We start from the raw sequence: 21,619 nt of genomic DNA on the forward strand, positions 1-21,619 counted from the left end.
GCTTATCATAAAGCAAGTACCTTTTGATTTCGCGTGACGGATCAAATAACGTACGATGAAAAATCAATTCTTATTACGATCAAAACGATTATATGAATCGACTGTCGTGTAGTTCTGATTCGTCTAATCATCTAATCTGGACTTAGAGAGTAAAACATGACTGACATTTTCAATAAGACGTTGATGCTTAAACCGGTGGGCGCATTTTGTTTCTATTAAATTATGAAGTAGCTTTCTTTTAGGGCCCAATAAATTAAATGCCTTATTATTCTATATCGAGGACAGAGAAGAGCCAAACTAAAAGCTAACGCCTTCCTAACTTTAAATCTCCTTTTCATGTTGTTGTTTTGATCGAAGATGGACGCGAAAAATAATTACTTTGAAAATTTCAATCGTTCCACGTATATTGCAGAGAGATCGAATGTCACAATCTATCACACATAAAACGGAACTGTCTTCCTAGATACTTCCGACTATGAACTAGAAGTGATAGAAAACTTTCTTGAATCTTCATCTTAGTTTTCCTCTCGAGCCTTCGAGTCGATGATAACGAAGTGCACGGTTAGAGAAGCATTCAAAGGGGCGACGTCGTGACTTTCGAGAAAGCCATTTCCATTTTCTTGATGCACGTTGAATTTAGCCATGGACGCTTCTGGTCGGGAAACTATTGATCGGACCTTTTACTAATCAGCAGATGCGAAGTGGACGGTAAGGAATTGATCCTCGGGTGCAATGAACGAAATTCAAGAAAAGTTAGGCGATTCGGTTCGTACAGTTGGGTTTGGTCAAATCGGGTGAAACTACTCCTCTAAAAAGATTCGGTGAGGTGAAGAGGTGGACCGGCTGAAAAAAGAGGTGGACCGGCCACGTGCGAAAAATTATTCGACCCGAATTAATCTCTTCCTCTCCCATCCCTCACATATGTCGGCAAAAAATAAGCGACATTACATACGTTAAATTTTCGAAATTCTGAAAAATTATGGAAATTATGAAAAAATAATTGTGTTTTGATAAAAAAAATTATTGAAATTCTGACAAATTAATTGTGTTTTGATCGAAAATTATCGGAATTGATCCCGTCACATGAAATTTAACATGATCAAATATGAATTAAGCAGAAATTTAGTCGCCGCATGATTCGAAATTGTGATTTCTGGAAGGACAAAATGATGGAGCTTGTGATCTACCGACAAGACAACGTTACAAGAGTAGAAATCGAAATCCTTTTGCAATTACTTTGACTAGGCTTTATTACTTTAATGACCGCGCGTAAATTCACTGCCCAAGGAAGGGCATTGTAGTACTTACACGGAACCGGCAGCAATTACCGACCTCACCGGAGGGCAAATCGGTAAAACCGCCCCCCCATTTGCTGCAACACTTGCACTTAAAACAATACACGATTCCCCCACCGCCAAGCCAATGTTGGTTGAAACAAACCCTGAAGAACGAAAACCATCTCCCATTTTCTGCGCAACGTCAAACCCACTCCCTCTCTATCTCTCTTCACAACTCGATCGATCGATCTCTCACCGATTCGAAGCAAAAGCTCTGATCGTCGCCAGCTTCATCCGCTTCTCCTGATACTTCGTCTGGTCCTGTTTCAGCAATGTGTGGAGGTGCCATTATCTCCGACTTCATCCCCAACCCGAAGTCTCGCAGACTGACCGCGGACTTCCTATGGCCCGATCTGAAGAGATCGCCGGGCAAGCAGTCGAGGAACCCGGCCAGATCGGAAGTCGTCGACCTCGTGGACGATGATTTCGAGGCCGATTTCCAGGGTTTCAAGGACGATTCCGACGTCGAGGGCGATTTCGACGATGAGGTCGGTGCTGATGTCAAGCCCTTCGCTTTCTCTGCTGCTGCTTCCAAGCCTCGAAGCTCTAATGGTAACGTAGTCGCCACGACTCCTTGTAGCTCTGAACCTGATCTTTCTTCTGAAAGAGTGCTTTCCTTTCCGTGTTTTTTACGTTTTTTCTTCTGGGTCAAAAGTGTTTTTGCGTTGATTGTGCTCGTTTTTGTGAATACTGGCTTTAATTTGCTTGTTATCGACTTAGAAAACGGGTTGTATTGTTCTTGTTTGATTTTTTTTTTTTGCGGGGTTGATTTTGGTCGTTCTAAACAAGAGGGTTCGTATCCCACCCTTTTGGCGAAGCACCTTGCCCCTTGCCCCAAGATGTTTCCTTTTTTGGGGGTCTCTTTTGCTCAAAGCATTCGCGTGTTTCGCGACATTCTTTTTCCTGGAAGATTTTTTTTTTTTTTTTACTGTTTGAAATCGTTTTTACCCTCAAAGTTCTAAGCCTACTAGTAGTATGATCTTTCAGGGATCTTGGTTTGGTGATTGTAGATCGTCCTCGGCGATCGTTTACTCATTAACTGACCATATTTCGATTGGTCGATTTGCTTATTCTTAGAAGAAATTTCGTCGGTATTTAGGCTTACCCTTTTCAACGTTAGTCCTACCATCACGAAGGAATAGATCTGTTTCGGTATTTTAAATCTTCTGTGAAGAACTCTCATTTTTCCCTTTGTGTTATCGGTCACGCTTCGGGTCTCTATTAAAGAGATGATACATGCAAATTCGTTGTCAGCTTCACGAAATCATCCTCCCCCTGCCATCTTACTCCTAATCTGCACTTAAGATAGATCGGAGCCCTTTTGATCGCGAGGGATATGGCTACCCATTGGCTTCCGTCCAATTATATCGGGTTTGATTTTTGATACACAATTAGGATGTTTTGCGTTTTGGTCGTAGGTGACATGGTGAATAGGATATGTAGCGAGGTGTAGAGCGAATAAACTGCAGATGCTCTGTATAGAGTATCTCCACTAGAGGAGCTTTCTTTGTTGAATTAGCTCGTTAGTAGATATATAAGTTTGTAGTCTGCTGTATAATTCAGAGTCATTGGACCTGCAACTCCGTTGGTGTTAACTTTTGTGGTAAATTACTTTTGGCTTCATGTGCTCTCATCAGGTCTGAATTTGGCTCCCACTTGTGTAGTTTGTGGGAAACTTTAGTACTATAATTGACCGAAAGACATAATTGTCCACAGATAGTACTTCTCATCTCTTAAGACCTTCAGTTGAAAGATTGTTCTGTCAAGTGTACATCTAATGATCTGATTCTGGCGACTTACTCATGGGTAATATGGGAAAGTGATTGTTCTTTTGGTCGATGGTTCATGATAATATTTTGATCTGATTTGTAGTCCACCAGGATTTCTATGTGCTGGCATTTGCTACTATTTAGGGTTCTTTTGTTTTGAGAAATCTGGCATGTGTGTGTTTTTATCTTGCTTTATTGTTACTTGAATGGTGTTGATCTTCTAATGTGAAAGACTTGTCATTGTCAATTACATTTAAATGGAGTTGGATAATGCTGAACAGAGTACTAGTTATAGCTCAATCTCCCGGTTGGTTTGCTGTAGCTCTATTGTCCAGCGTGTGTTATAGCAGTGTCTTCTCTTTATCATTGTGTGATGTTTCTCTCTTCCGACTCTGAAGGCTCTTCAACCACCAAAACTGTGGAGTATAATGGGCAAGCTGAGAAATCTGCCAAGAGAAAGAGGAAGAACCAATATAGGGGAATCAGGCAGCGTCCATGGGGAAAATGGGCTGCTGAGATCCGTGACCCAAGGAAAGGGGTCCGAGTTTGGCTTGGGACATTCAACACAGCAGAAGAAGCTGCCCGAGCTTATGATGCTGAGGCACGGAGGATTCGTGGCAAGAAAGCTAAAGTGAACTTCCCTGATGATTCTTCCAACTCATCATCAAAACGCTCTGTGAAGTCAAATGCTCAGAAACTTCCCAGGACAGCAACAAACAACTCCCAGCCAAATCTGAATCAAAATTTCAATTACGCGAACAGCTCTGATGAGGACATTTACGGTTCCATGTGTTTCGTCGAAGAAAAACCGCCTACTAACCAATTCGGATACATGGATGCTTTTAATGCCCAAGGGGTTTCTGCACTGAAATCTCTTGCCCCTGCTGACAATGCCCCCTTGTGTTTCAATTCAGACCAGGGAAGCAACTCATTCGATTGTTCTGACTTCGGTTGGGGTGAAAATGGCCCAAAAACTCCAGACGTCTCATCTGTACTTTCTGCCACTCTGGAAGTTGATGAATCTCAGTTTGAGGATGCTAACCCAAGTAAGAAATTGAAGTCTGCTTCTGACCACATTGTTTCTGATGAGGAAAACACTGATGCAAAGTCATTCTCCGAGGAGCTGTCTGCTTTTGAATCCCAGATGAAGTTCTTCCCGATGCCATTTTCGGATGGTGGCTGGGATCCGTCAGTGGAAGCCTTATTTGGTGGAGAGACGACTCAGGATGGCGGAAATGCGGTGGATCTCTGGACCTTTGATGACCTCGCCCCGATGATGGGGGGAGTCTTCTAAAAGGAGTTACCATTGGCTGGTGTTTTTATGTAAATAAGGCTACATGTTAGTAAGCCCTCGACTTTCTGCCTGTCGTATTATATTGAGTTTTCCGATGTTGATTATCCTAGTCAATGAGAAAGAGAGCTTGTTCCCTAATAAGCTATGGTTTCAGGAATGGTTGTCTGCTTTGATGGAGGAGTACAAACGGTTGAACATGGTTGAGCCTCGGATGAAGTGTGGTTTCCCAGGCAGATATATGCTATATTGAAGTATGCTGCTGACTAGGCTTCGTTTCAATGTCCAGACCTTATTATTCGAATTTTGAACTTATGTCTGTAATTTGATGATCATGTATGGTAAATGCTGAAACTTTGATGACAGCAAAAGCTTGTTCTGTTGGCCAGTGTGCTTCCCTTAATAATTGCCAGGGCCTGTGCAAATTTTTGTGGCAGTGGATTGGATTGGAATTTTTCTCTTGTATGCTACCTAGGTACTTTAGGCAGTGACACAGATCTCTAGTTCACGCTTCAGTGGTGGAGAAATCGGCGAAAAGGATCACGGGCTCAATGCCACTCTCTCTCTCTCTCTCTCTCCCACATATTGTTTTGTATAGTTTTCACATCTGCGTCGAGTCAGTCACCCTTTGGTCTTTTGGGTTAGACGCTCCTTGGGTCGTCCTCTTGGGTAAACTTCTTCTCATTTCTTTCCCTGGTACTTTTTGGGTTCTGCAAGATGTAGGAGCTTGGCTTCTGGTTCTACTCTGCCCGGGAAAAAAAGTTCTCTCATTTAAGTCGCTGGTAATAGTTGTAAATATTGAACTCAGGCCTGAATTATATCTCGGGATGTGTTTGCTAGCTACATAATCCTTTTCGTTCGTGTAACATCGAAGTTGCTACAGCAACTTTTCTCGATGGCGAGGATGGGGAGCAAAAGAAGAGAAGAAACTTCATTATTAGCAAGTGGGGTGGTCTCTGTCTTTTGGAATCGTAAGCAGAGGCTGCTTCTGTCCTCGACAATGCCGTGTGATGGTGATGGGCACCCACCGTGGTGGGGGATGACTGAGTTCGAGTCACTGACGGGTCACTGATGAATGGTAGGTGAAATGGTGAATGGGGTGGGGGGGGGGGTGGGGTGGTGTGAGTCGGACGGGGACGTTTCTTTTTCCCTTTCTGTTTTGAAGCTAAATTGCATTGGGAGGTGAACCTTCTGCTGCGACTCTGAATCTAATCTTTAGAGACAGAGGAAAGAGGAGAGAATCTTTCTTATGAGGAATTGAACGTGAATATTGACTATGGTCCAGGCAAGAGCGGCGATCATTATATACGTTGGGATCGAATTTGTAAAGTTAATATGTTCACCAACTTGCCTTTTACTGGGTATTAAGATGACTCGTTTGTATTCACTTATGTCTGCCGTATCATGTATCTTTTGATGTCAGTTTTGAGATCAATTTTGAGCTGAAGACTGGCGTTCATATGTGCTCCGCCCGTCACAACCAGCAGATCCTGTGAGTGCCTTCCGTTACGATGCAGTGGATCTCGAATAAATTCGAGGGGTTCAGATGATATGACACAAATTTTATAGTGAACTCCCCGTTTACATGTGTGCCAATGTTTTTTAGAGGGGTCCGGATTTCTTGCAGGAATGATTTCGAAGATCCAAAATCAAAAATAAGGAAGTGCGACAAAGCACGATCAAGTCAATACGTGATAAATATTTTTTCAACAAGTGACACTGTGCTTCTCTTCCTCTCTGCTAGGATTTGCCTCAACATCCTAATGGAGAGAGGGGGGCTTTTCTCTCTCACTCCCTCCCCCTCTTCTTCTCCTTCTTCCTTTCCTTCTCTCTATCTCTCTATATCCTTATCTTCACGACTTCTTCATTGATTTGCGAACAACGCCATCAACTTACTCCATGAAAGTTGAGAGTTTTGTCCTACGAGCACAGAAGTTTGAAACGCGAGCGACTCGGAAAGAATCTCCGGCTCTGATGCTTGCTCCATATAGTTGAGTGTTCCGCAAGCCTTCGAAGCTATTCCGCTGCTACCTTTAGCGTTCGATTTACCTGAAAGTGATTTTGTGATCAACTTGTATCTTCTTTCTTGATCTTCTCTCCCGATCTAGAGCAAAATTAGATTTGGGTGCTCTTTTATTCCAATCTGAAAATGGATCCGGGATTTATAAAGAGTTTTATGTATTCATTCAATATGTTTGTATTGTGGTTATCTCTGTACGGTGATGGTGTTGGGACGTCGTATCTAAGTTCGCACTATCTTTTGCAAAATCGTAGCTATTGGAGAGGAAAATCTCGATATGTGCTCATCACGGATGTAGCTGTGAGATCAATGATCGACCATCGGTTATGCTATGGTGCTATGATAGACTCATCTTTATGGAATGAGCGAGTCTCTATATAATGTATCGAGTTGATTTATCTTTCGGATTTATTTACTTTGCTAAGTGTGCATTTTTATCTTGAAGTCATATGCCTCTCTTTCGTGTGAAATGAAAATTTTCTTTTAAACCAAAAAAAGAAAAAAAAGCAAACAGTTACGTGATAAATAACTCCCTATAGAATTGTATTAACTCAACATTTGTTTGTCTACACTCAAAATTAAGTGAAATTCGATAAACTTTTCCCCCCTTTTCATGCGTAATTGTGGATAGCCAATATCGGTCTCCCTAGACAGAGAGGAACCTCTCTCTCCCTCCCTCCCTCCCCTCTCTCCCGTCTTGTTTCCCACTTTCCTTTTTGAAGCTTTCCTTTCGTGTGCGTGAATAAATTTCTGTGGCTAATTTTGGGTGAACGTGGAGTTTAGTTCAGTCATTCGTCCAGTTGACAGCCGCCAAGGAAGATGTTCATAATGTGGTTCCATAATCTCTCCTTAGATTAGGCTACTTTCCCTTCCCGACTTAGATTGAGGTCAAGATTTGCGGATTTTACTCTTGCGAATTAAATTTAGATATAGATTTGTGAGTTACCTATAAATATTTGATTTGTGTTCTTTCAACAAATTGATGTTGGTGTCTCTTTACGGCGCTGGTGATAAGGACGTTGAAGTTAGACGCACACCGCAATCCGTTGCAAATAAAGGGGGAGATCTCGGAGTGTGTTCATCACCGTATCTGGTGATCGGTTGTTGAAGTTTTTTTATGGTAGATTTGTTACGGACGGATGAGAGTACGCTTCTAGGTGCAAACTGTGCTTTGTTATTTGCTTTCTAACTTTTACCTTGTTCGGCAATTATTTGGAATTTGCTAGATTTGAAAGATATAACTCTTGACCATTGTTATGATATATGAAAGACATCTTTCTTTTGAAAAAAGAAGAACAAGAAAATATCGGTCTCCCTACAATCAAAAGAACAGATTTCCTGCAATATCGGCAGAAAGATGCTATGTATAGAACAAAAGCTTCAGACAAAAATCATTCAACATTTTTCTGGGTCAATGCATAGAAAAAGACTGGGAAAAACGGGGTTATGATCGCCAGACTTCCAACCGGAAAGGAAGAGACACGAATCTTAAAACAGAGGAAACATGGAAGCATTGTCCGAACAAGATCACGATGTTGACTCCGGCTCTCAACCCAATTTTCTCGGCCACTCTCGCAAGCCTATTCATCGCGATTCGCTGCAACAATCCATTGCCAGGAAATGTTGCTCTGTTCATCTTTGGGGACTCCATCAACGACGCAGGAACCAACAACTACATCAACACCATCGTAAACTTCAGAGCCAACTTCTTTCCCTATGGAGAGACGTTCTTCCATTATCCCACCGGCGGATTCGCCAATGGCCGTCTTATTGCCGATTTTTTCGGTAAATTTTCTCTTTGAACTCATGTTCAAAGTGCTCGTTTTCATTTGATTTCATAGATGGTTGTTTTTTTTTTTTTTTGCCATTTCATGATACAGCTGAATATGCAAAGCACCCGCTGATTCCTCCATATCTCCAAATGAAAGATGATGAATTCATGGGAGGGGCGAATTTCGCATCTGCTGGAGCTGGTGCTTTGATCGACACTTACGAAGGATTTGTACGTGATTATGTCATCTCTCTTGTATTTTCCGACACAAGTCCTTATTTAATGTTAACCTTTTCTTGTTGGCTTTGTTTTTTTTTGGTGGTAAGTTTCATGATGCAGCGAAAGCAATTTGAGAAGCCAGAGAAGAAGTTAAGAAAGAGATCAGGGAACGAGGAGGCGAAGAAAGTGATTTCGGAGGCTGTCTATTTGATTAGCGTCGGCAACAATGATTACTTGATGCCAATATGTCGCGATCTCACTCTGTTTCGGCCCACCTCGAAGGAAGAACGCGTTGGGATGGTGATTGGAAACTTCACCGCAGCACTCGAGGTTAATTTCTCGATCCAGTTAAGCAAATGCAAATTTTCCCCTCTAATTTGGACTTAATTTCCAATGATTTAGTATCTGAATTCTTCTTCTTCTTCTTCTTCTTCTTTTTTTCAGGGGATTTATAAAGTTGGAGGAAGGAAATTTGGAATGATTGGGATTAGAAATATCGGGTGTCTCCCATCCATGAGAAAATTAACCGGGAATGTTTCTTGCTCAAAGGACTGCCAATGAGCTTGCAAAGATTCACAACAGAGCTCTCGTTTCAATTCTCACGAAGCTAGAGACTCAGCTACGAGGATTCAAGCACTCCTGCTTCGACTTCTACAATTCAGCCCGGGATAGAATCCGAAACCCATCAAAATACGGTCGGTCATGCAAGTCTTTCTAACCTTAACATATGCTAACATCTTTCTGTAAGCGATGAAAGGTGAAGGGATCTTGTCTTGTAAGATTAATTTTCGGGCTTCGAGGAGGCGAAAATGGCATGCTGTGGTTCGGGTCCATATAGGGCGAATCCGAGTTGCGAAGGCAAGAGAGGAGTGAGAGAATATTCATCTTGCCGTCGTCCCGAGAAATTCTTGTTCTTCGATAACCATCCGACCGAAAGGGCTAATCAACAGTTTGCCCAATTGATGTGGAACGGAAGCTCAAGCATGACCGGGCCATATAATGTAGAAGACTTGTTCAAAGTTGGGCGTACTTGAAGTTTGTCTTGGATCCTTGAGGAAATAAAAGACACTTGAGCGCCGATAGTTGAGATAATTAGATCGATGGATCACTTGATTCTATGCTTTTAGTTGCATTTGGGGCGACAAGACATAGGTATCACGTTTCTCATTGCATTTAACTGGTTAAGAAAAAGGACGGCAAAAATGCTAGAAAATTCCTAAGCCTATTATAATTGTGTCAAGTTAGGCCTAATCTTTATTGTTTTTGCCGATTCAGTCTCAAATATTGTGTAATCGTGCCAATTCAGTCCATACGGCCACTTTTGACCGTCTGGAACTCACATGGATGCCGGCCGTCCGGTGACATAATATTTTAATATTTTTATTTTTTACTTTTTTTCTTCTTCCCTCTTCTTCCTTAGGTCGACGAGACCAACCTAGCCCAGCGCCCATGAGGCTCGCGACATAATATTTTATTATCTTTTGATTTTTTTCCTTTTTTTTTTCTTCCCTCTTCCTCCTTAGGGCAGCAAGGCTTGACCTCATCATGGACGGGCGAGGTGAGTCTCACCAAGAAGAGGGAAGAAAAAGAAAATAAAAAAAGGAAACGAAAAAAGAAAAGAAAAATTAAAAATTTACATCGTTGGCGACTAAAATTGACTGAATGGTCCGAATTGATTTAATTGCAAAAGATTTAGGATCAAATTTGTAAAAAAAAGTTTATGACTGAATTGACATAATTGCAACAAGTTGAGAACTTTTTTGGTAATTCCCCCCAAAATGGTTGAGGATGGAAAGTTACTGTATTGCTGATGGGTTTGATTATGCAGCCCACTAAATTATATGCGAGCTTGATCAGCCGTCGGTCGTCAAGATGGACGGAGCCCGAGCCCAAGTTGCCATGTCTTTGATTCCACGTTGTGGGAGCACGAGCTGTTTCATTGGTGAATAACCGTAACGCTACCTCCAACTAGCACAAAGTGTCTTGAATCGGTAGGACGCTGCCTAGCAATCATCAAGAGCGCATTTCATCGCGCTATAGAGGGATTCGAGTGTGAGCCGTCGACAGTGGTATCAGAGCCAGAATGAGGGTGCTTATCGATTTTAGATATCCGACCACACGATGTCTGTATACAGCTTGTTGTGGTGACAGATGAGTCTCGCTCGACTTTTATATAGACAAGGCACATTGCATGATGTTAGGGCGCGAGTGAGCCATGATCTGGGCAAGGTCCGGGTGAGGCGGCCCCGAGATTGTGCTAGGCTAACCCGTTTTGAATCGTATGAGCATGTGATTTAGTAAAGTGGGCTTCTGGGCTGCTAAAAGTGATTGCAAGTTGGTTAGGGAGAGTCCCCTTAAGGAGAGCCGTGTGGGCTCAAGTGATGCCGGCGTCGGCCACAGTGAAATAAAAAGTTCATAAAAACACGTGTTGTACTGCGACTAGCTCAGACGTATCTCCCAAGCACTGACATCTTAAGATTCATGACAGGTAAGTGGTCGCTTTCAAGACGCAACTGAGATTTAACTGTTTATGCGAATCACATCTCGCGTCTTAAGACACAAGATATTAGGGAGAAAAGTATAAAAACAATCTTAAATTTTTTGCTTTTGCACTGCTATTAATTCAATCTTACATATATTAATAGGATCAGTTCATTCATAAAATTTTTGTATTGATATCAATTTAGTCCATCCGGTTAATTTTGATTGAAAACCTCGAATGTGATCTCTAACTATCTTATGTGGGACATTTTTTTTTAACAATATTTCGAATTTTTTTAATATATTTTTGGTTTTTTTCTTGTTTCCTTTCTTTTCTATTTTTATTTTTTTTTGGGCTGCAGGCTGGCACTGGTCGTCTGTTGATCCACACTCGATCTAGGTATCGTGGCCCTCGCTAGATCCGGGCGAGGGTCAGCCACTAGAGCCGGCAATATGTGTCATGTACCCATTTTATAACTTAGTTTGAGGTGGCCCCATTCTACATGGGTAACTCGCTTTTTTCTAAAATGAGCTAAAATGGGTTGTAAAAATCCGAAGCTCAAAAAACAGGTTAAAATATGTGTCACTTCATTGACCCATATTTTAACCCACTTTTCAACTCTGCAAGGCCCGATGACTAATAAGGGGGAGGCTACTTTAACTTGTTTTCTGGGCAAACTTCATCACTTCAACACAGACACGGTCTGGTGCTAGTTTCATATGCATATGTACGTATGCGTGTGTAAAGAGATGGATCCCGAAGACAATCGAGAGCCCGAAAACATTCGCACCTTCAAGACGGCGGGTCCTCCACTGTAAGACTCTCACCGTACCTAGTGAGTCGTCGGCTTTGTCTCTGCCATTTTCGATCCCGAAGCTCCCGGAATCACGTGAAGATCTAAAGAGCAAGAGAACGAGAGGCGGGTAGAAAGATTGTTTTTGTGGCATGAAACGAAACCGGGACCGTCCGTTCGAAGGCGAACAGGTTAAAAAACTAAGCGTCTGGCTGCTGCTGTCGGCACTTGCGGGGGGAGCTTCATGGTGCGGAAGAACAGCTTGAAGGTGAGCATCCCGAACTCGATGAGGGGCATGTACGAGTTCGTAATAGGGAACTTCAGCGTCCCGCAGTACACGGGGGATGCTTGTTGGCACCGTGCTTTACCCGCATGTGAATCGGAAGGCATGCAAATGCTTTGACGAAGTCAACGTCAGCTTCAAGTCTAAGCCCGGTGGATTTGGCCCGGGGAACGGGATCCGGTGAGCCTCGAGCTCGTTGGAATGCGGGGAATGCCCGGCTCGGCGGCCTCGAGTGAACTCGTGTTCACTTGGATCGGCCGAGCTGTAGTCGCCGAGACAAGACCAGTTGTTGGGGTGCCGGCCATCGCTGAAGCCCCGCAATCGGCGGACGGAAGAGGAGTTGCAGACGGAGGAGGGACGACGAAGGAGCAAAAAAGAAAAATAAAGAAAAAGGAAACAAAAGAAAGAAAAGAAAAACCTGAAAAGAAAAAAGAAAAACGAAAATAAAAATATCTTTAAAAAAGTTCAAAATTTTTACTAAATTTATATTTCATAAAAGCGTTTTAGCAATATTATTTTTTGTATAAAATTATTAGAATAAATATGATTTGATTTAGTTAAATATAGAAATGTTTAAGAAATATGGGTCGGATATGGATCGGGTATGGGTCGGGTCGGGTATGAGTCATTAAATTTGTACTATATAAAAATGGGTCAAAACGGGTTAAATGAGTCAATATAGGTCGGACCATATTCGACCCGACCCAAACCCGACCTGACCCACCCGTTTGACACCTCTATCGCCCATCAACCATCGGCAAAAAAATAAATAATAAAGAAAGTAAAATAAAAGAAAACAAAACAAAACAAAAAAAATAATTAAAAAATTATTTATATGAGTGCCGGTCATGCATGTCACGTAGGATGACGACTACCACTTAGCGATTGCAGTCAAAATAGATGGGATGGACTTAATCTGTACCAATGCAAAAAGATTAGGATTGAATAGATATCAATTCTATAGATTTAGAATTTTTCAAATACTTTTCTCGAATATAATGCTTGGCAAACAAAGCACGGCGCTGCATACCATGACTTCATGAGTCCTGGTAAATGCGCGGGGACAAGAGTTCGTGACAAATACTATAATCGCCACGTTTTAGAGGACGAACGTCATCCAAAACACACGGGAATCATCATGCGGACTCCGACTTTCCACCTCATTTTCTTCCCCGTGCTCGCAAAACACACGGGAATCATCATGCGGACTCCGACTCTCTACCTCATTTTCTTCACCGTGCTGGAAAGCCTCCTCGTCTCCGCTTGCTGCGGTGATCAATCTCGGAAAGATGTCGCTCTGTTTGTCTTCGGCGACTCCCTCAACGACCGGGGCCAATGCCTATCTAAACACCACTGTGGTTAATCGATCAAATTTACCTCCTTATGGTGAGACGTTCTTCCACCATCCCACCGGCAGATACTCCGACGGTCGTTTGATCGTTGATTTCATCGGTAACTTCCCTCTTTTTTTTTTTTCCTCGGTTAACTTGTACGTAAATTCTGTGGAGGAGAGAGAGGAGTGAATAAATTTTCATTATGCTGTCATCCTGAGAAGCATGTGTTCTTTGATGCCTTCCATCCAACTGAGAGGGCAAACCAGCAATTTGTGCAATTGATATGAAGCGGGAGTCTCAATATAATCAGACCTCACAACCTGAAAGCATTGTTCATACATGAAGGTGCTTAAATTTCTTTTTCTTCCCAAAATCATTGGTAAATAACCACATCCCATTCGAACGTCAAATTTTGAATGACGAGGCATGATGTTGGACTGATTGTATGGTTGCACTGGTGTCCAATAAAGGGTATGTTCAAATGAGCCATAACATTGTTAAAACGTCGCAAACTTGAATGCCTTAAAAGTTTTGGAAAAAGTCCAAAAAAAATGAGATTGATTATTGCTTGATTCTATGGTTTTAAATGCATGTTGAGGCCCAAAAAACGCGAGCATTCTTAAGATGTGGTTAAACAACAAAAGAACTGATATAAGAAGAATTAAGAATGAAAAAACTCAGGAAAAAAGAAGGGGAAAGGCAGCCGATTGCATTATGCAGCCTAAAGTCTTGCATTAGATATAGGATGATGTGCTAGCAGTTAACTCTTGTACGACCTTAAACTAAATAGATCCTTATTACAACGTCAGGGTGCAAGCGAACCGCGATCAGAGCAAAGATTGAGGTGAGGCTATCTCCCGATTGTGTTAGCCACTGGTGTGCTCTAGTGCGGACATGAAGAACCCGTTTTGAATCACCATAGCTAGATCCATCAACATGGGTTACAAGTCCATTGTTTAATCAATATATGATAGAGCGAGTTGTTATATGAGTTAGTTATATTCAATAAATGAATTTAAACATAATACGAGTGTTAAATGAGTCATAAATAGGCCGTACATGAATTTGCAAGTGCAACTTACTTAGATCCAACCCATCTCTATGACTCTCTCTTCATTCTTTCTTGCTCTCATTCCATCTCGCGTTCATTCATTCTGCACTCTCATCTTAATGTGGTATGAGTTTTTCTAGATTGGATTAAATACGAAAATGCTTTAGGAATATGGATCGGGTTGGAATTTTTTTTTTTTGGTTGACTATGAGTCATTGGATTGTTGCAATATACGAGTCATAATCAGGTCAAATGGGATGTTACTAGACCAGAACCACCCTTTTGACGGGTTTATTCATAGCATATGATACATCAAAGTGGGCCTCTGGACAGAACTAGAAGCGATCATAAATGGGTTTGGAAGGTTTTGAACTAGTCGGCCGAAACAACGTAAGACCACCACGACTCGTTCGGACGTATTCCCCACGTTGGTCCAACGTATCTCCCGAGTTGCTTGAGTCCTGGTAAGTGCGCGGGAAGAAGACTTTGTGACGACGACTCTGGTCACCATCTTGTCCATATATATGATATGTGGCGAGTACATTCTCACACACAGTTCCATGATGTGGACTCCGACCCTCCGCACCATTCTCTTCGCTAGTCTTGCAAGCCTCTTCGTCTCCGCCCGCTGCGGCGATCAATCTCGGGAAGGCGCCGCTCTGTTCATCTTCGGCGACTCCCTCAACGACGCTGGGACCAACAACTACATAGACACCATCTTCAGAGCGAACTTTACTCCGTATGGTGAGACGTTCTTCCACCGTCCCACCGGCAGGTTCACCGACGGTCGTTTGATCGTTGATTTCATTGGTAACTTCTTTGTTCCACTCCTTTGGGTAACTGGGTACGAGAATTCTATTCGTTTCCTTCATCAGTTACTGCTCAATTCACTTATTGTTCTACTCTGTTTTTCTTTTTGTTTTCGGGTATGCAGCTGAATATGCAAAGCTGCCGCTGATTCCGCCATATCTCCAAATGAAAGGCGATGAATTCATGGGAGGGGCGAATTTTGCATCCGCCGGAGCTGGTGCTTTGGACGAAACTTACAGAGGATTCGTACGTCTCTTATTTATCTATTCATTCTTTCGGCTCGAAGCTATAATTAACATGAACGTTTCCACTTTTTGAGCCTGCAAGAAAGATGGGAAATGAACAAGTTCGTGTTGTTGACTTATCAGGTGGTGGGCATGGAGACGCAGCTGAAGCAGTTTGAGCAGCTAGAGGAGAAGCTGAGGAAGAAGATGGGGAGTGAGAAGGCGAAGAGGATAATCAAGGAGGGCGTTTACTTCTTTAGCATCGGAAACAATGATTACTTCATGCCTCTCACTTTTAATCCAGATCTGTTTCAGTCCGTTTCCATGGAAGATTACGTGGGGATGGTGATGGGAAACATCACCACCGTGCTCAAGGTATAATAAATTCTATCTAACCTCGCAATTTTCAGGCACAAATCGACCCGATTCAAGTATAGAATCGCGCGAATATTTGGGTGCCTGTTATCTAATAGTTAGGTGTTATCCGAGCGTATTCGATAGAGTTCATCTCCTGAGCGATCTTAAAGGCGCACTCCTGTTAATTGTTTTGGCATTTTCAAAGGACTGATTTGACTTTCTGATGTTTCTTTTCCAGGGAATATACAGAGTAGGAGGAAGAAAATTTGCAATGATGGGACTAGGGCCAATCGGGTGTGTGCCGGCCATGAGAGTATTGACCAAAAATGGTTCTTGCTTAGGTGAAGCCAACAAGCTCGCCAGGCTTCACAACATTGCTCTTACTTCAATTCTCACAAAACTGGAGACCCAACTGCCAGGATTTCAGTACTCCTACTTCGACTTCTACACCACAGGCAGTGATAGTATCCAATACCCATCAAAACATGGTAAGTTGTTTTGGCTCTTGTGGATTCACACTTGTTACATCGCCTTGCATACTAAATAGAAGTTCCTTACCTTTGAAATGCGAAAATCGATCTAGGTTTTAAGGAAGCGAAAACGGCGTGTTGCGGCTCGGGTCCTTTTAGGGCGTATCCGACCTGTGGAGGCGATAGAGGAGTGGAGGGTTATTCATTATGCCGTCATCCCCAGAAGTTCGTATTCTTTGATGCCAACCATCCAACTGAGAGGGCTAATTGGCAAATCGCGCAGTTGATGTGGGATGGGAAACTCAGCGTAATCTGGCCTCGCAACCTGAAAGCATTGTTCGAGCATTAGGGTGTTTAATTTTTTTTTCCTGGAATTATAGGTAAATAATCACATCCCACTTAACGTCAAATTATGAATGACGACGCATGATGTTGGATGGGTTGTACGGTTGCACTTATGTTAAAGAATAACGACGTTTAAATGAATCCTAGTATTGTTCGAACGTGGAAAGACTTGAATGCTTCAAAAGTCTCGCGAAAAGTCTGGAAAGTGAGATTGATTATTGCTTCTTGATTCTATGCTTTTAAATGCGTTTTAAGGGGCCAAAACACGGTGAGTGTCCGTAAGACGTGGTTCAACGATAAAGAGCTGATATTAAGGTTTCCGTGTGTTTCGCAAAAAAATGTTCTTTTTTCGTTTTTCTTCATTTGAATCGCTTAGCAAAATGAGTCGACGAAAAAATTAGGCTTAAAATCAGGAAAAAAATGTTTTTTCTCTTGAAAATTAAGAATGAAAAAACTCAGGACAGCCCATTAAATTATGGGCTAGATTGATTATCCGTTCATTTCTCAGAGATGGACCTAGCCCAATCCTACCGATGTGTTTAAAAAATCCATGCGCCCTACGGATAGAGGGGGCCATTTGGGCCCGTGGGCCCGGAACCGGCCTGTTGACCGGCCCGTTGACCGGGCCCACGGTTCCGAACCGCCAAAAAAAAAAATAAATAAAAGTGGGCCCGGGGCGGAGAGTCGTTGGGCTCTCGCCCGGACCCCCCTCTCCTTTGGCTTTGGGCCGTTGCCAACGTGCAACGGCCAAATTGGCGGTTGCTTTATATTTAAAAAAAAAAAATAAAAAAAAAATAAAAATGATTTTTGCCTGTAAATGCATATGCTTCCCCTTTCATTTTTGTCACAAATTCTCCGAACAATCTCTCGAATTCTCTCTGAAATCCTCTCAAATCGCTCAAATTCTCCCAATTCTCTCAATCCCGACTCAATTTTCTCAATCGGATTTCCGATCAATTCTCTCAAAAATGGCAAGTGGAAGCGGAAATGCTGACAATGGCAAGATGGCTATGGGAGATTCCGAGTATCCCATTCATGAATACGATCCTCGTGAGTATGCAAGTTGGGAAGACGACGATGATAATATCAACTATGTCCCGATTCCGAACGTCGAGCACATCCCAACACAAGAAAGTCTTCATCCTCCCACCGGTGTCGAAGAAACGTCAACGGCAAATGAGCCGGAATGGAAGGGCCGAGATAATACATCGGACTTGTGGCTACACTTTGACAAGGTACGTGATGAAGTCGAAGGTAAGTATAATGTAAAATGTAAATATTGTTCGCAAACTTATAAATTCACGAAAGGAGACGGTTACGGAACATTCCGTCGGCATTTGACGAAAAAACATCCAACGCAAGCGGGGATCGACAATACGCAACAACAAATTTCCGGGTACGCCACTTCTAAGCCTCATCCTTTATTTCGTTTCATTGAAGCACTTTATAAACAAACATTAGGTGAATATGTTGCCCTTGATCATGCTCCGTTTAATACTGGTGAAAATTTTAATATGAAATATTTGATAAATACTGCGTTGGTTCCGCATAGCGCCAACTATTCCAAAAAATACTCTTAAAGCGAAGTTTTTCATCTTTATAAAAAAGGAAAAAAAATCTTTAGGAAAATTTTTTGCGGAATTCAATGGACGTGTGCATATAGGTAGCGATATTTGGAGTGATCCTTGGCAAATTCATTCTTATATGGGTGTCACGTGTCATTGGATAGATGACAATTGGATGATTCAAAAAAGACTTATTGCATTCCGAGTTTTTGATGAAAGCCATTCGGCTCATAATATTTATAGAATAATTAGACAAGTTTTAGAAGAATATAATTTAATAAATAAAGTATTTTCAATTGGTTTTGATAATGCCGCCGCAAATATTGCTTCTATTCCCGAATTAGAAAATATTTGCAAACCCACTTTTGGCGGACAATTTTTTCACATTAGATGTGCTTGTCATGTTTTAAATTTATGTGTACAAAATGGTTTACGAACTCTTGACACTTCTCTCGCCCCAATAAAAAGTGCAATTAAATTTTTATGGAGTCGTCCCCAATGTATGAAATCATGGGGAAAATTTTGTAAACAAAATGGGAGAAGGCCAAGAAGATTTCCAAAAGATATTTCGACTCGTTGGAATTCTACGTACGAGTTGCTTCGGCAAACTTTTGAATATAAAGATTTATTATGTATGTTTATTTCACAAAATATTCCCGAAATTACTTTACTTCCTCAACATTGGGACGTTTGCAAGAAAATTTTAGATATTTTGAAAATTTTTAATGATGCTACTAAGACTTTATCTGGTATTTATTATCCTACTACGCATTTATTTTTAATAGAGTGTGTTAATATTAGTAGTGTTTTTAGTGAATATGAAAAAGATACCGAATTAGGTCAAACTATTTTAGTAATGCGAGAAAAATGGTTGCATTATTATTTGCAAATTCCTCTTGTCTATTTAGTTGGTATTGTTTTTGATCCACGTATTAAATTAGACGGTTTACAAGATTATTTGAATGTGTATTATCATGATTGTTTACATTTGGAAGATTCAATAGATATTTCAAATATATTAGGACATGTTAAAGAATCTATAATAGCATTATATGGAGAATTTTGTAGTAGATATGGTTTAAGTGATTCTGGATCTTTACAATCTACTGCCTCACGTAGCGAAGGTGGTAGTTCACTTAGTAGAGGGTATAATATGCTTAAGAGTAGGCAAAAAAAAACAAAAAGGGGCAACAGGTAATATTTCTGAATTAGAAAAATATTTAACCACTCAATTTGAGTTTCGTGATGCAGAACATAGTACAGATTTCGAAATCCTGAAGTGGTAGAAGAGTCACCAAATCGAGTATCCAGTTCTCGCCCTCATCGCTCGTCAAATATTAGCAACCCCTTCTTCAAGGGTTGCAGTTGAACAAGCATTTAGTTCTGGAGGATTAATTTTGGACTCTCGCCGTTCAAGATTAAGCCCGGACTGTGTGGAAGCTCAAGCTTGTGTCGGCGATTGGACGAGGGCAAAATATCGACACCAAGAGTTAGATCGTGAACACGAATTTTTTAGCGATGATGTTGGAGATACCACCGCCATGGGTACCACAACGGGTAGCGACGATTGACGATGAGGTAAGTTGGGGTTCTCAAAGGTAAAAAGAACTACATGGGCTTTGATTCTTCTATCCCCAAGAAGATATGTAGGCCGCTTAATGATAATTCATTAAGTTCAAGCCCATTCCTTCTTTTTTTTTTCCCATATTTTATTACAATGTACAATTTAATTGTATTTTATAATTTATAATTTATTATATTTATTTTATTATTTATTATTTTAAAAATTATTATTAAAAATGAATCGGAATGAACCGGAACCGGCGGTTCCACCGAACCGGCCGTAACTAGGCTACGGAGAAACAATAAGTATTCAAATCACTTGCAAAATTAATATACTCGATCCGTCCGTTTCGCGAAGAATAAATGGTTTAAAATATATATATATTTAAAAATAATCTTTTATTTCTTTTATAAAAATGAATGAACAAAAAATATATTCATCGTTTCCCGAAAATATTTGGATACAAATTATTGGCACTAGTGAGAATATTTTCTATTCCCTAATTATTCTAAGTGATACAAGCGATTATTTTTTGAAAAATATTTTCTAAATCATTCATTTTTCAAAAAATAAACAGAGCCTAAATGATGAGAGAAATTTTTATTGGGTGTCGAATGTGCGACCTCTCTTTGATATATCGATCTTGTAGACTAGTTTCAGCTTGCTTAGTGTTGCTCTTCCGAAAATGGTGGGATTTTTAGTCCTTCTTCAAACTAGTACCTTTATCTTCTTCTTTTTTATGGGCCAGAAATTAGAATATGTATCTGATTTCTTATACTTTTGTAGCTTTTTTATTATATTTAGTTTCCAGAATTTTATGCGGATATTATAGTTGCTGTTAATAAGAGCTAAATATGTCTTTAATCGTTTTTCTCATTGGTTTATTTTTTTTTGTCATATATTGAAACTCTATAGCCTTTCTGCCCCTTTTGCCAATATTGTTTTAGCCTTCGTTTCATGGAAAATAAAAAAAAAATGTGGACAAAAAAAAAATCAGTGCAAAAATCGTCCACCTCAATGCTAGTCAGCCACCAAAGTAGGCAACGTTGAAAATCAATATTGATGGAATTTACTTGGATGGTACAAATGAAGGCACTGTGGCTAGAGTTTCCCTATTCTGGTGGCATCAGAATAGGGAACATTTAAAAATGTCTAAGTCAGCGCTATGTGATACAAATGAAGGCACCGTCCTATGTGGCACCGCTACTATCCACTTTAGCGATTTTCGGCTAAAATTGGTTGGATGTATTGAATTAGTACTAATGAAAAAAGGTTTAGGACTAAATTGGTCCAATTGAAAAACGATTAATGATATATTTAACTAAGTCGGCGCTATGTGCTACAAATGAAGGCATCGTTCTATGTGGCACCGCTACCGTCCACTTTAGCGATTTTCTGTTAAAATTGGCTGGATTGATTAAATTAGTACTAATGAAAAAAGGTTTAGGACTAAATTGGTCCAATTGAAAAGTTTAGGATTGAATTAGTGCCAATGCAATAGGTTTAAGGCTTTTTTAGTACTTTTCCCTAGGGGTGCCAATGGTTCAATTTAGTTCGATTTTTTGAAAAATCGAATCGAACTGAATCATTAGGAAATATGCTTGAACTAAACCAAATCTCGTCTCGAACCGAACTGAAAAACTCAATTCGGTTAGGTTCGGTTCGGTTTTCGGTTCGTATTTCGATTTTTTTTTTTTTTTGCTCCATACCTCACCCTTTACAACCTATGTACTATTGAAATCCAAGTGAATAATCTGGAGTTATTAATTAATTACTGAGTATTAACATGTTTTTTTACATCTCATATGGCTAGCCTTTTCGGAAAATCTCACATAATTTTGCAAGAAAATTTTGAAGCTCCCAACAACTTGTTGGGACTATCATCCTGGATATTGGTATCATGCACAACAGATTTAACATCATCACCAGTTCAC

General features: G+C 40.8%; 2 protein-coding genes and 1 pseudogene across 4 annotated transcripts; all 3 read left to right on the forward strand.

The window, feature by feature from the left end:
• Positions 1-1,411: 1,411 nt before the first annotated feature.
• On the forward strand, positions 1,412-4,833 carry LOC115736403 (ethylene-responsive transcription factor RAP2-12). 3 transcript variants are annotated; one of them, XM_030668103.2, is made up of 3 exons: positions 1,412-1,889; positions 3,505-4,449; positions 4,555-4,833. In XM_030668103.2, exons 1-2 carry the CDS (start codon positions 1,610-1,612, stop codon positions 4,398-4,400), a joined length of 1,176 nt encoding a protein of 391 aa, XP_030523963.1. In that variant the 5' UTR covers positions 1,412-1,609; the 3' UTR covers positions 4,401-4,449; positions 4,555-4,833. The 3 variants fall into 3 exon arrangements, with proteins under 3 accessions (XP_030523963.1, XP_030523964.1, XP_030523961.1); XM_030668104.2 differs by having other exon boundaries at positions 3,505-4,445; XM_030668101.2 differs by having other exon boundaries at positions 3,505-4,833.
• Positions 4,834-7,837: 3,004 nt separating this feature from the next.
• Positions 7,838-9,441, forward strand: LOC115736469 (annotated as a pseudogene).
• A 5,448-nt stretch (positions 9,442-14,889) lies between these two features.
• Positions 14,890-16,742, forward strand: LOC115736345 (GDSL esterase/lipase 1-like). Its single transcript, XM_030668000.2, has 5 exons — positions 14,890-15,160; positions 15,285-15,406; positions 15,529-15,759; positions 15,980-16,229; positions 16,325-16,742. Exons 1-5 carry the CDS (start codon positions 14,911-14,913, stop codon positions 16,558-16,560), a joined length of 1,089 nt encoding a protein of 362 aa, XP_030523860.1. The 5' UTR covers positions 14,890-14,910; the 3' UTR covers positions 16,561-16,742.
• The last annotated feature ends 4,877 nt before the right edge of the window (positions 16,743-21,619 follow it).

Source organism: Rhodamnia argentea, chromosome 11 (genome assembly GCF_020921035.1).
Source record: "Rhodamnia argentea isolate NSW1041297 chromosome 11, ASM2092103v1, whole genome shotgun sequence".
NCBI classification, from domain to species: Eukaryota; Viridiplantae; Streptophyta; class Magnoliopsida; order Myrtales; family Myrtaceae; genus Rhodamnia; species Rhodamnia argentea.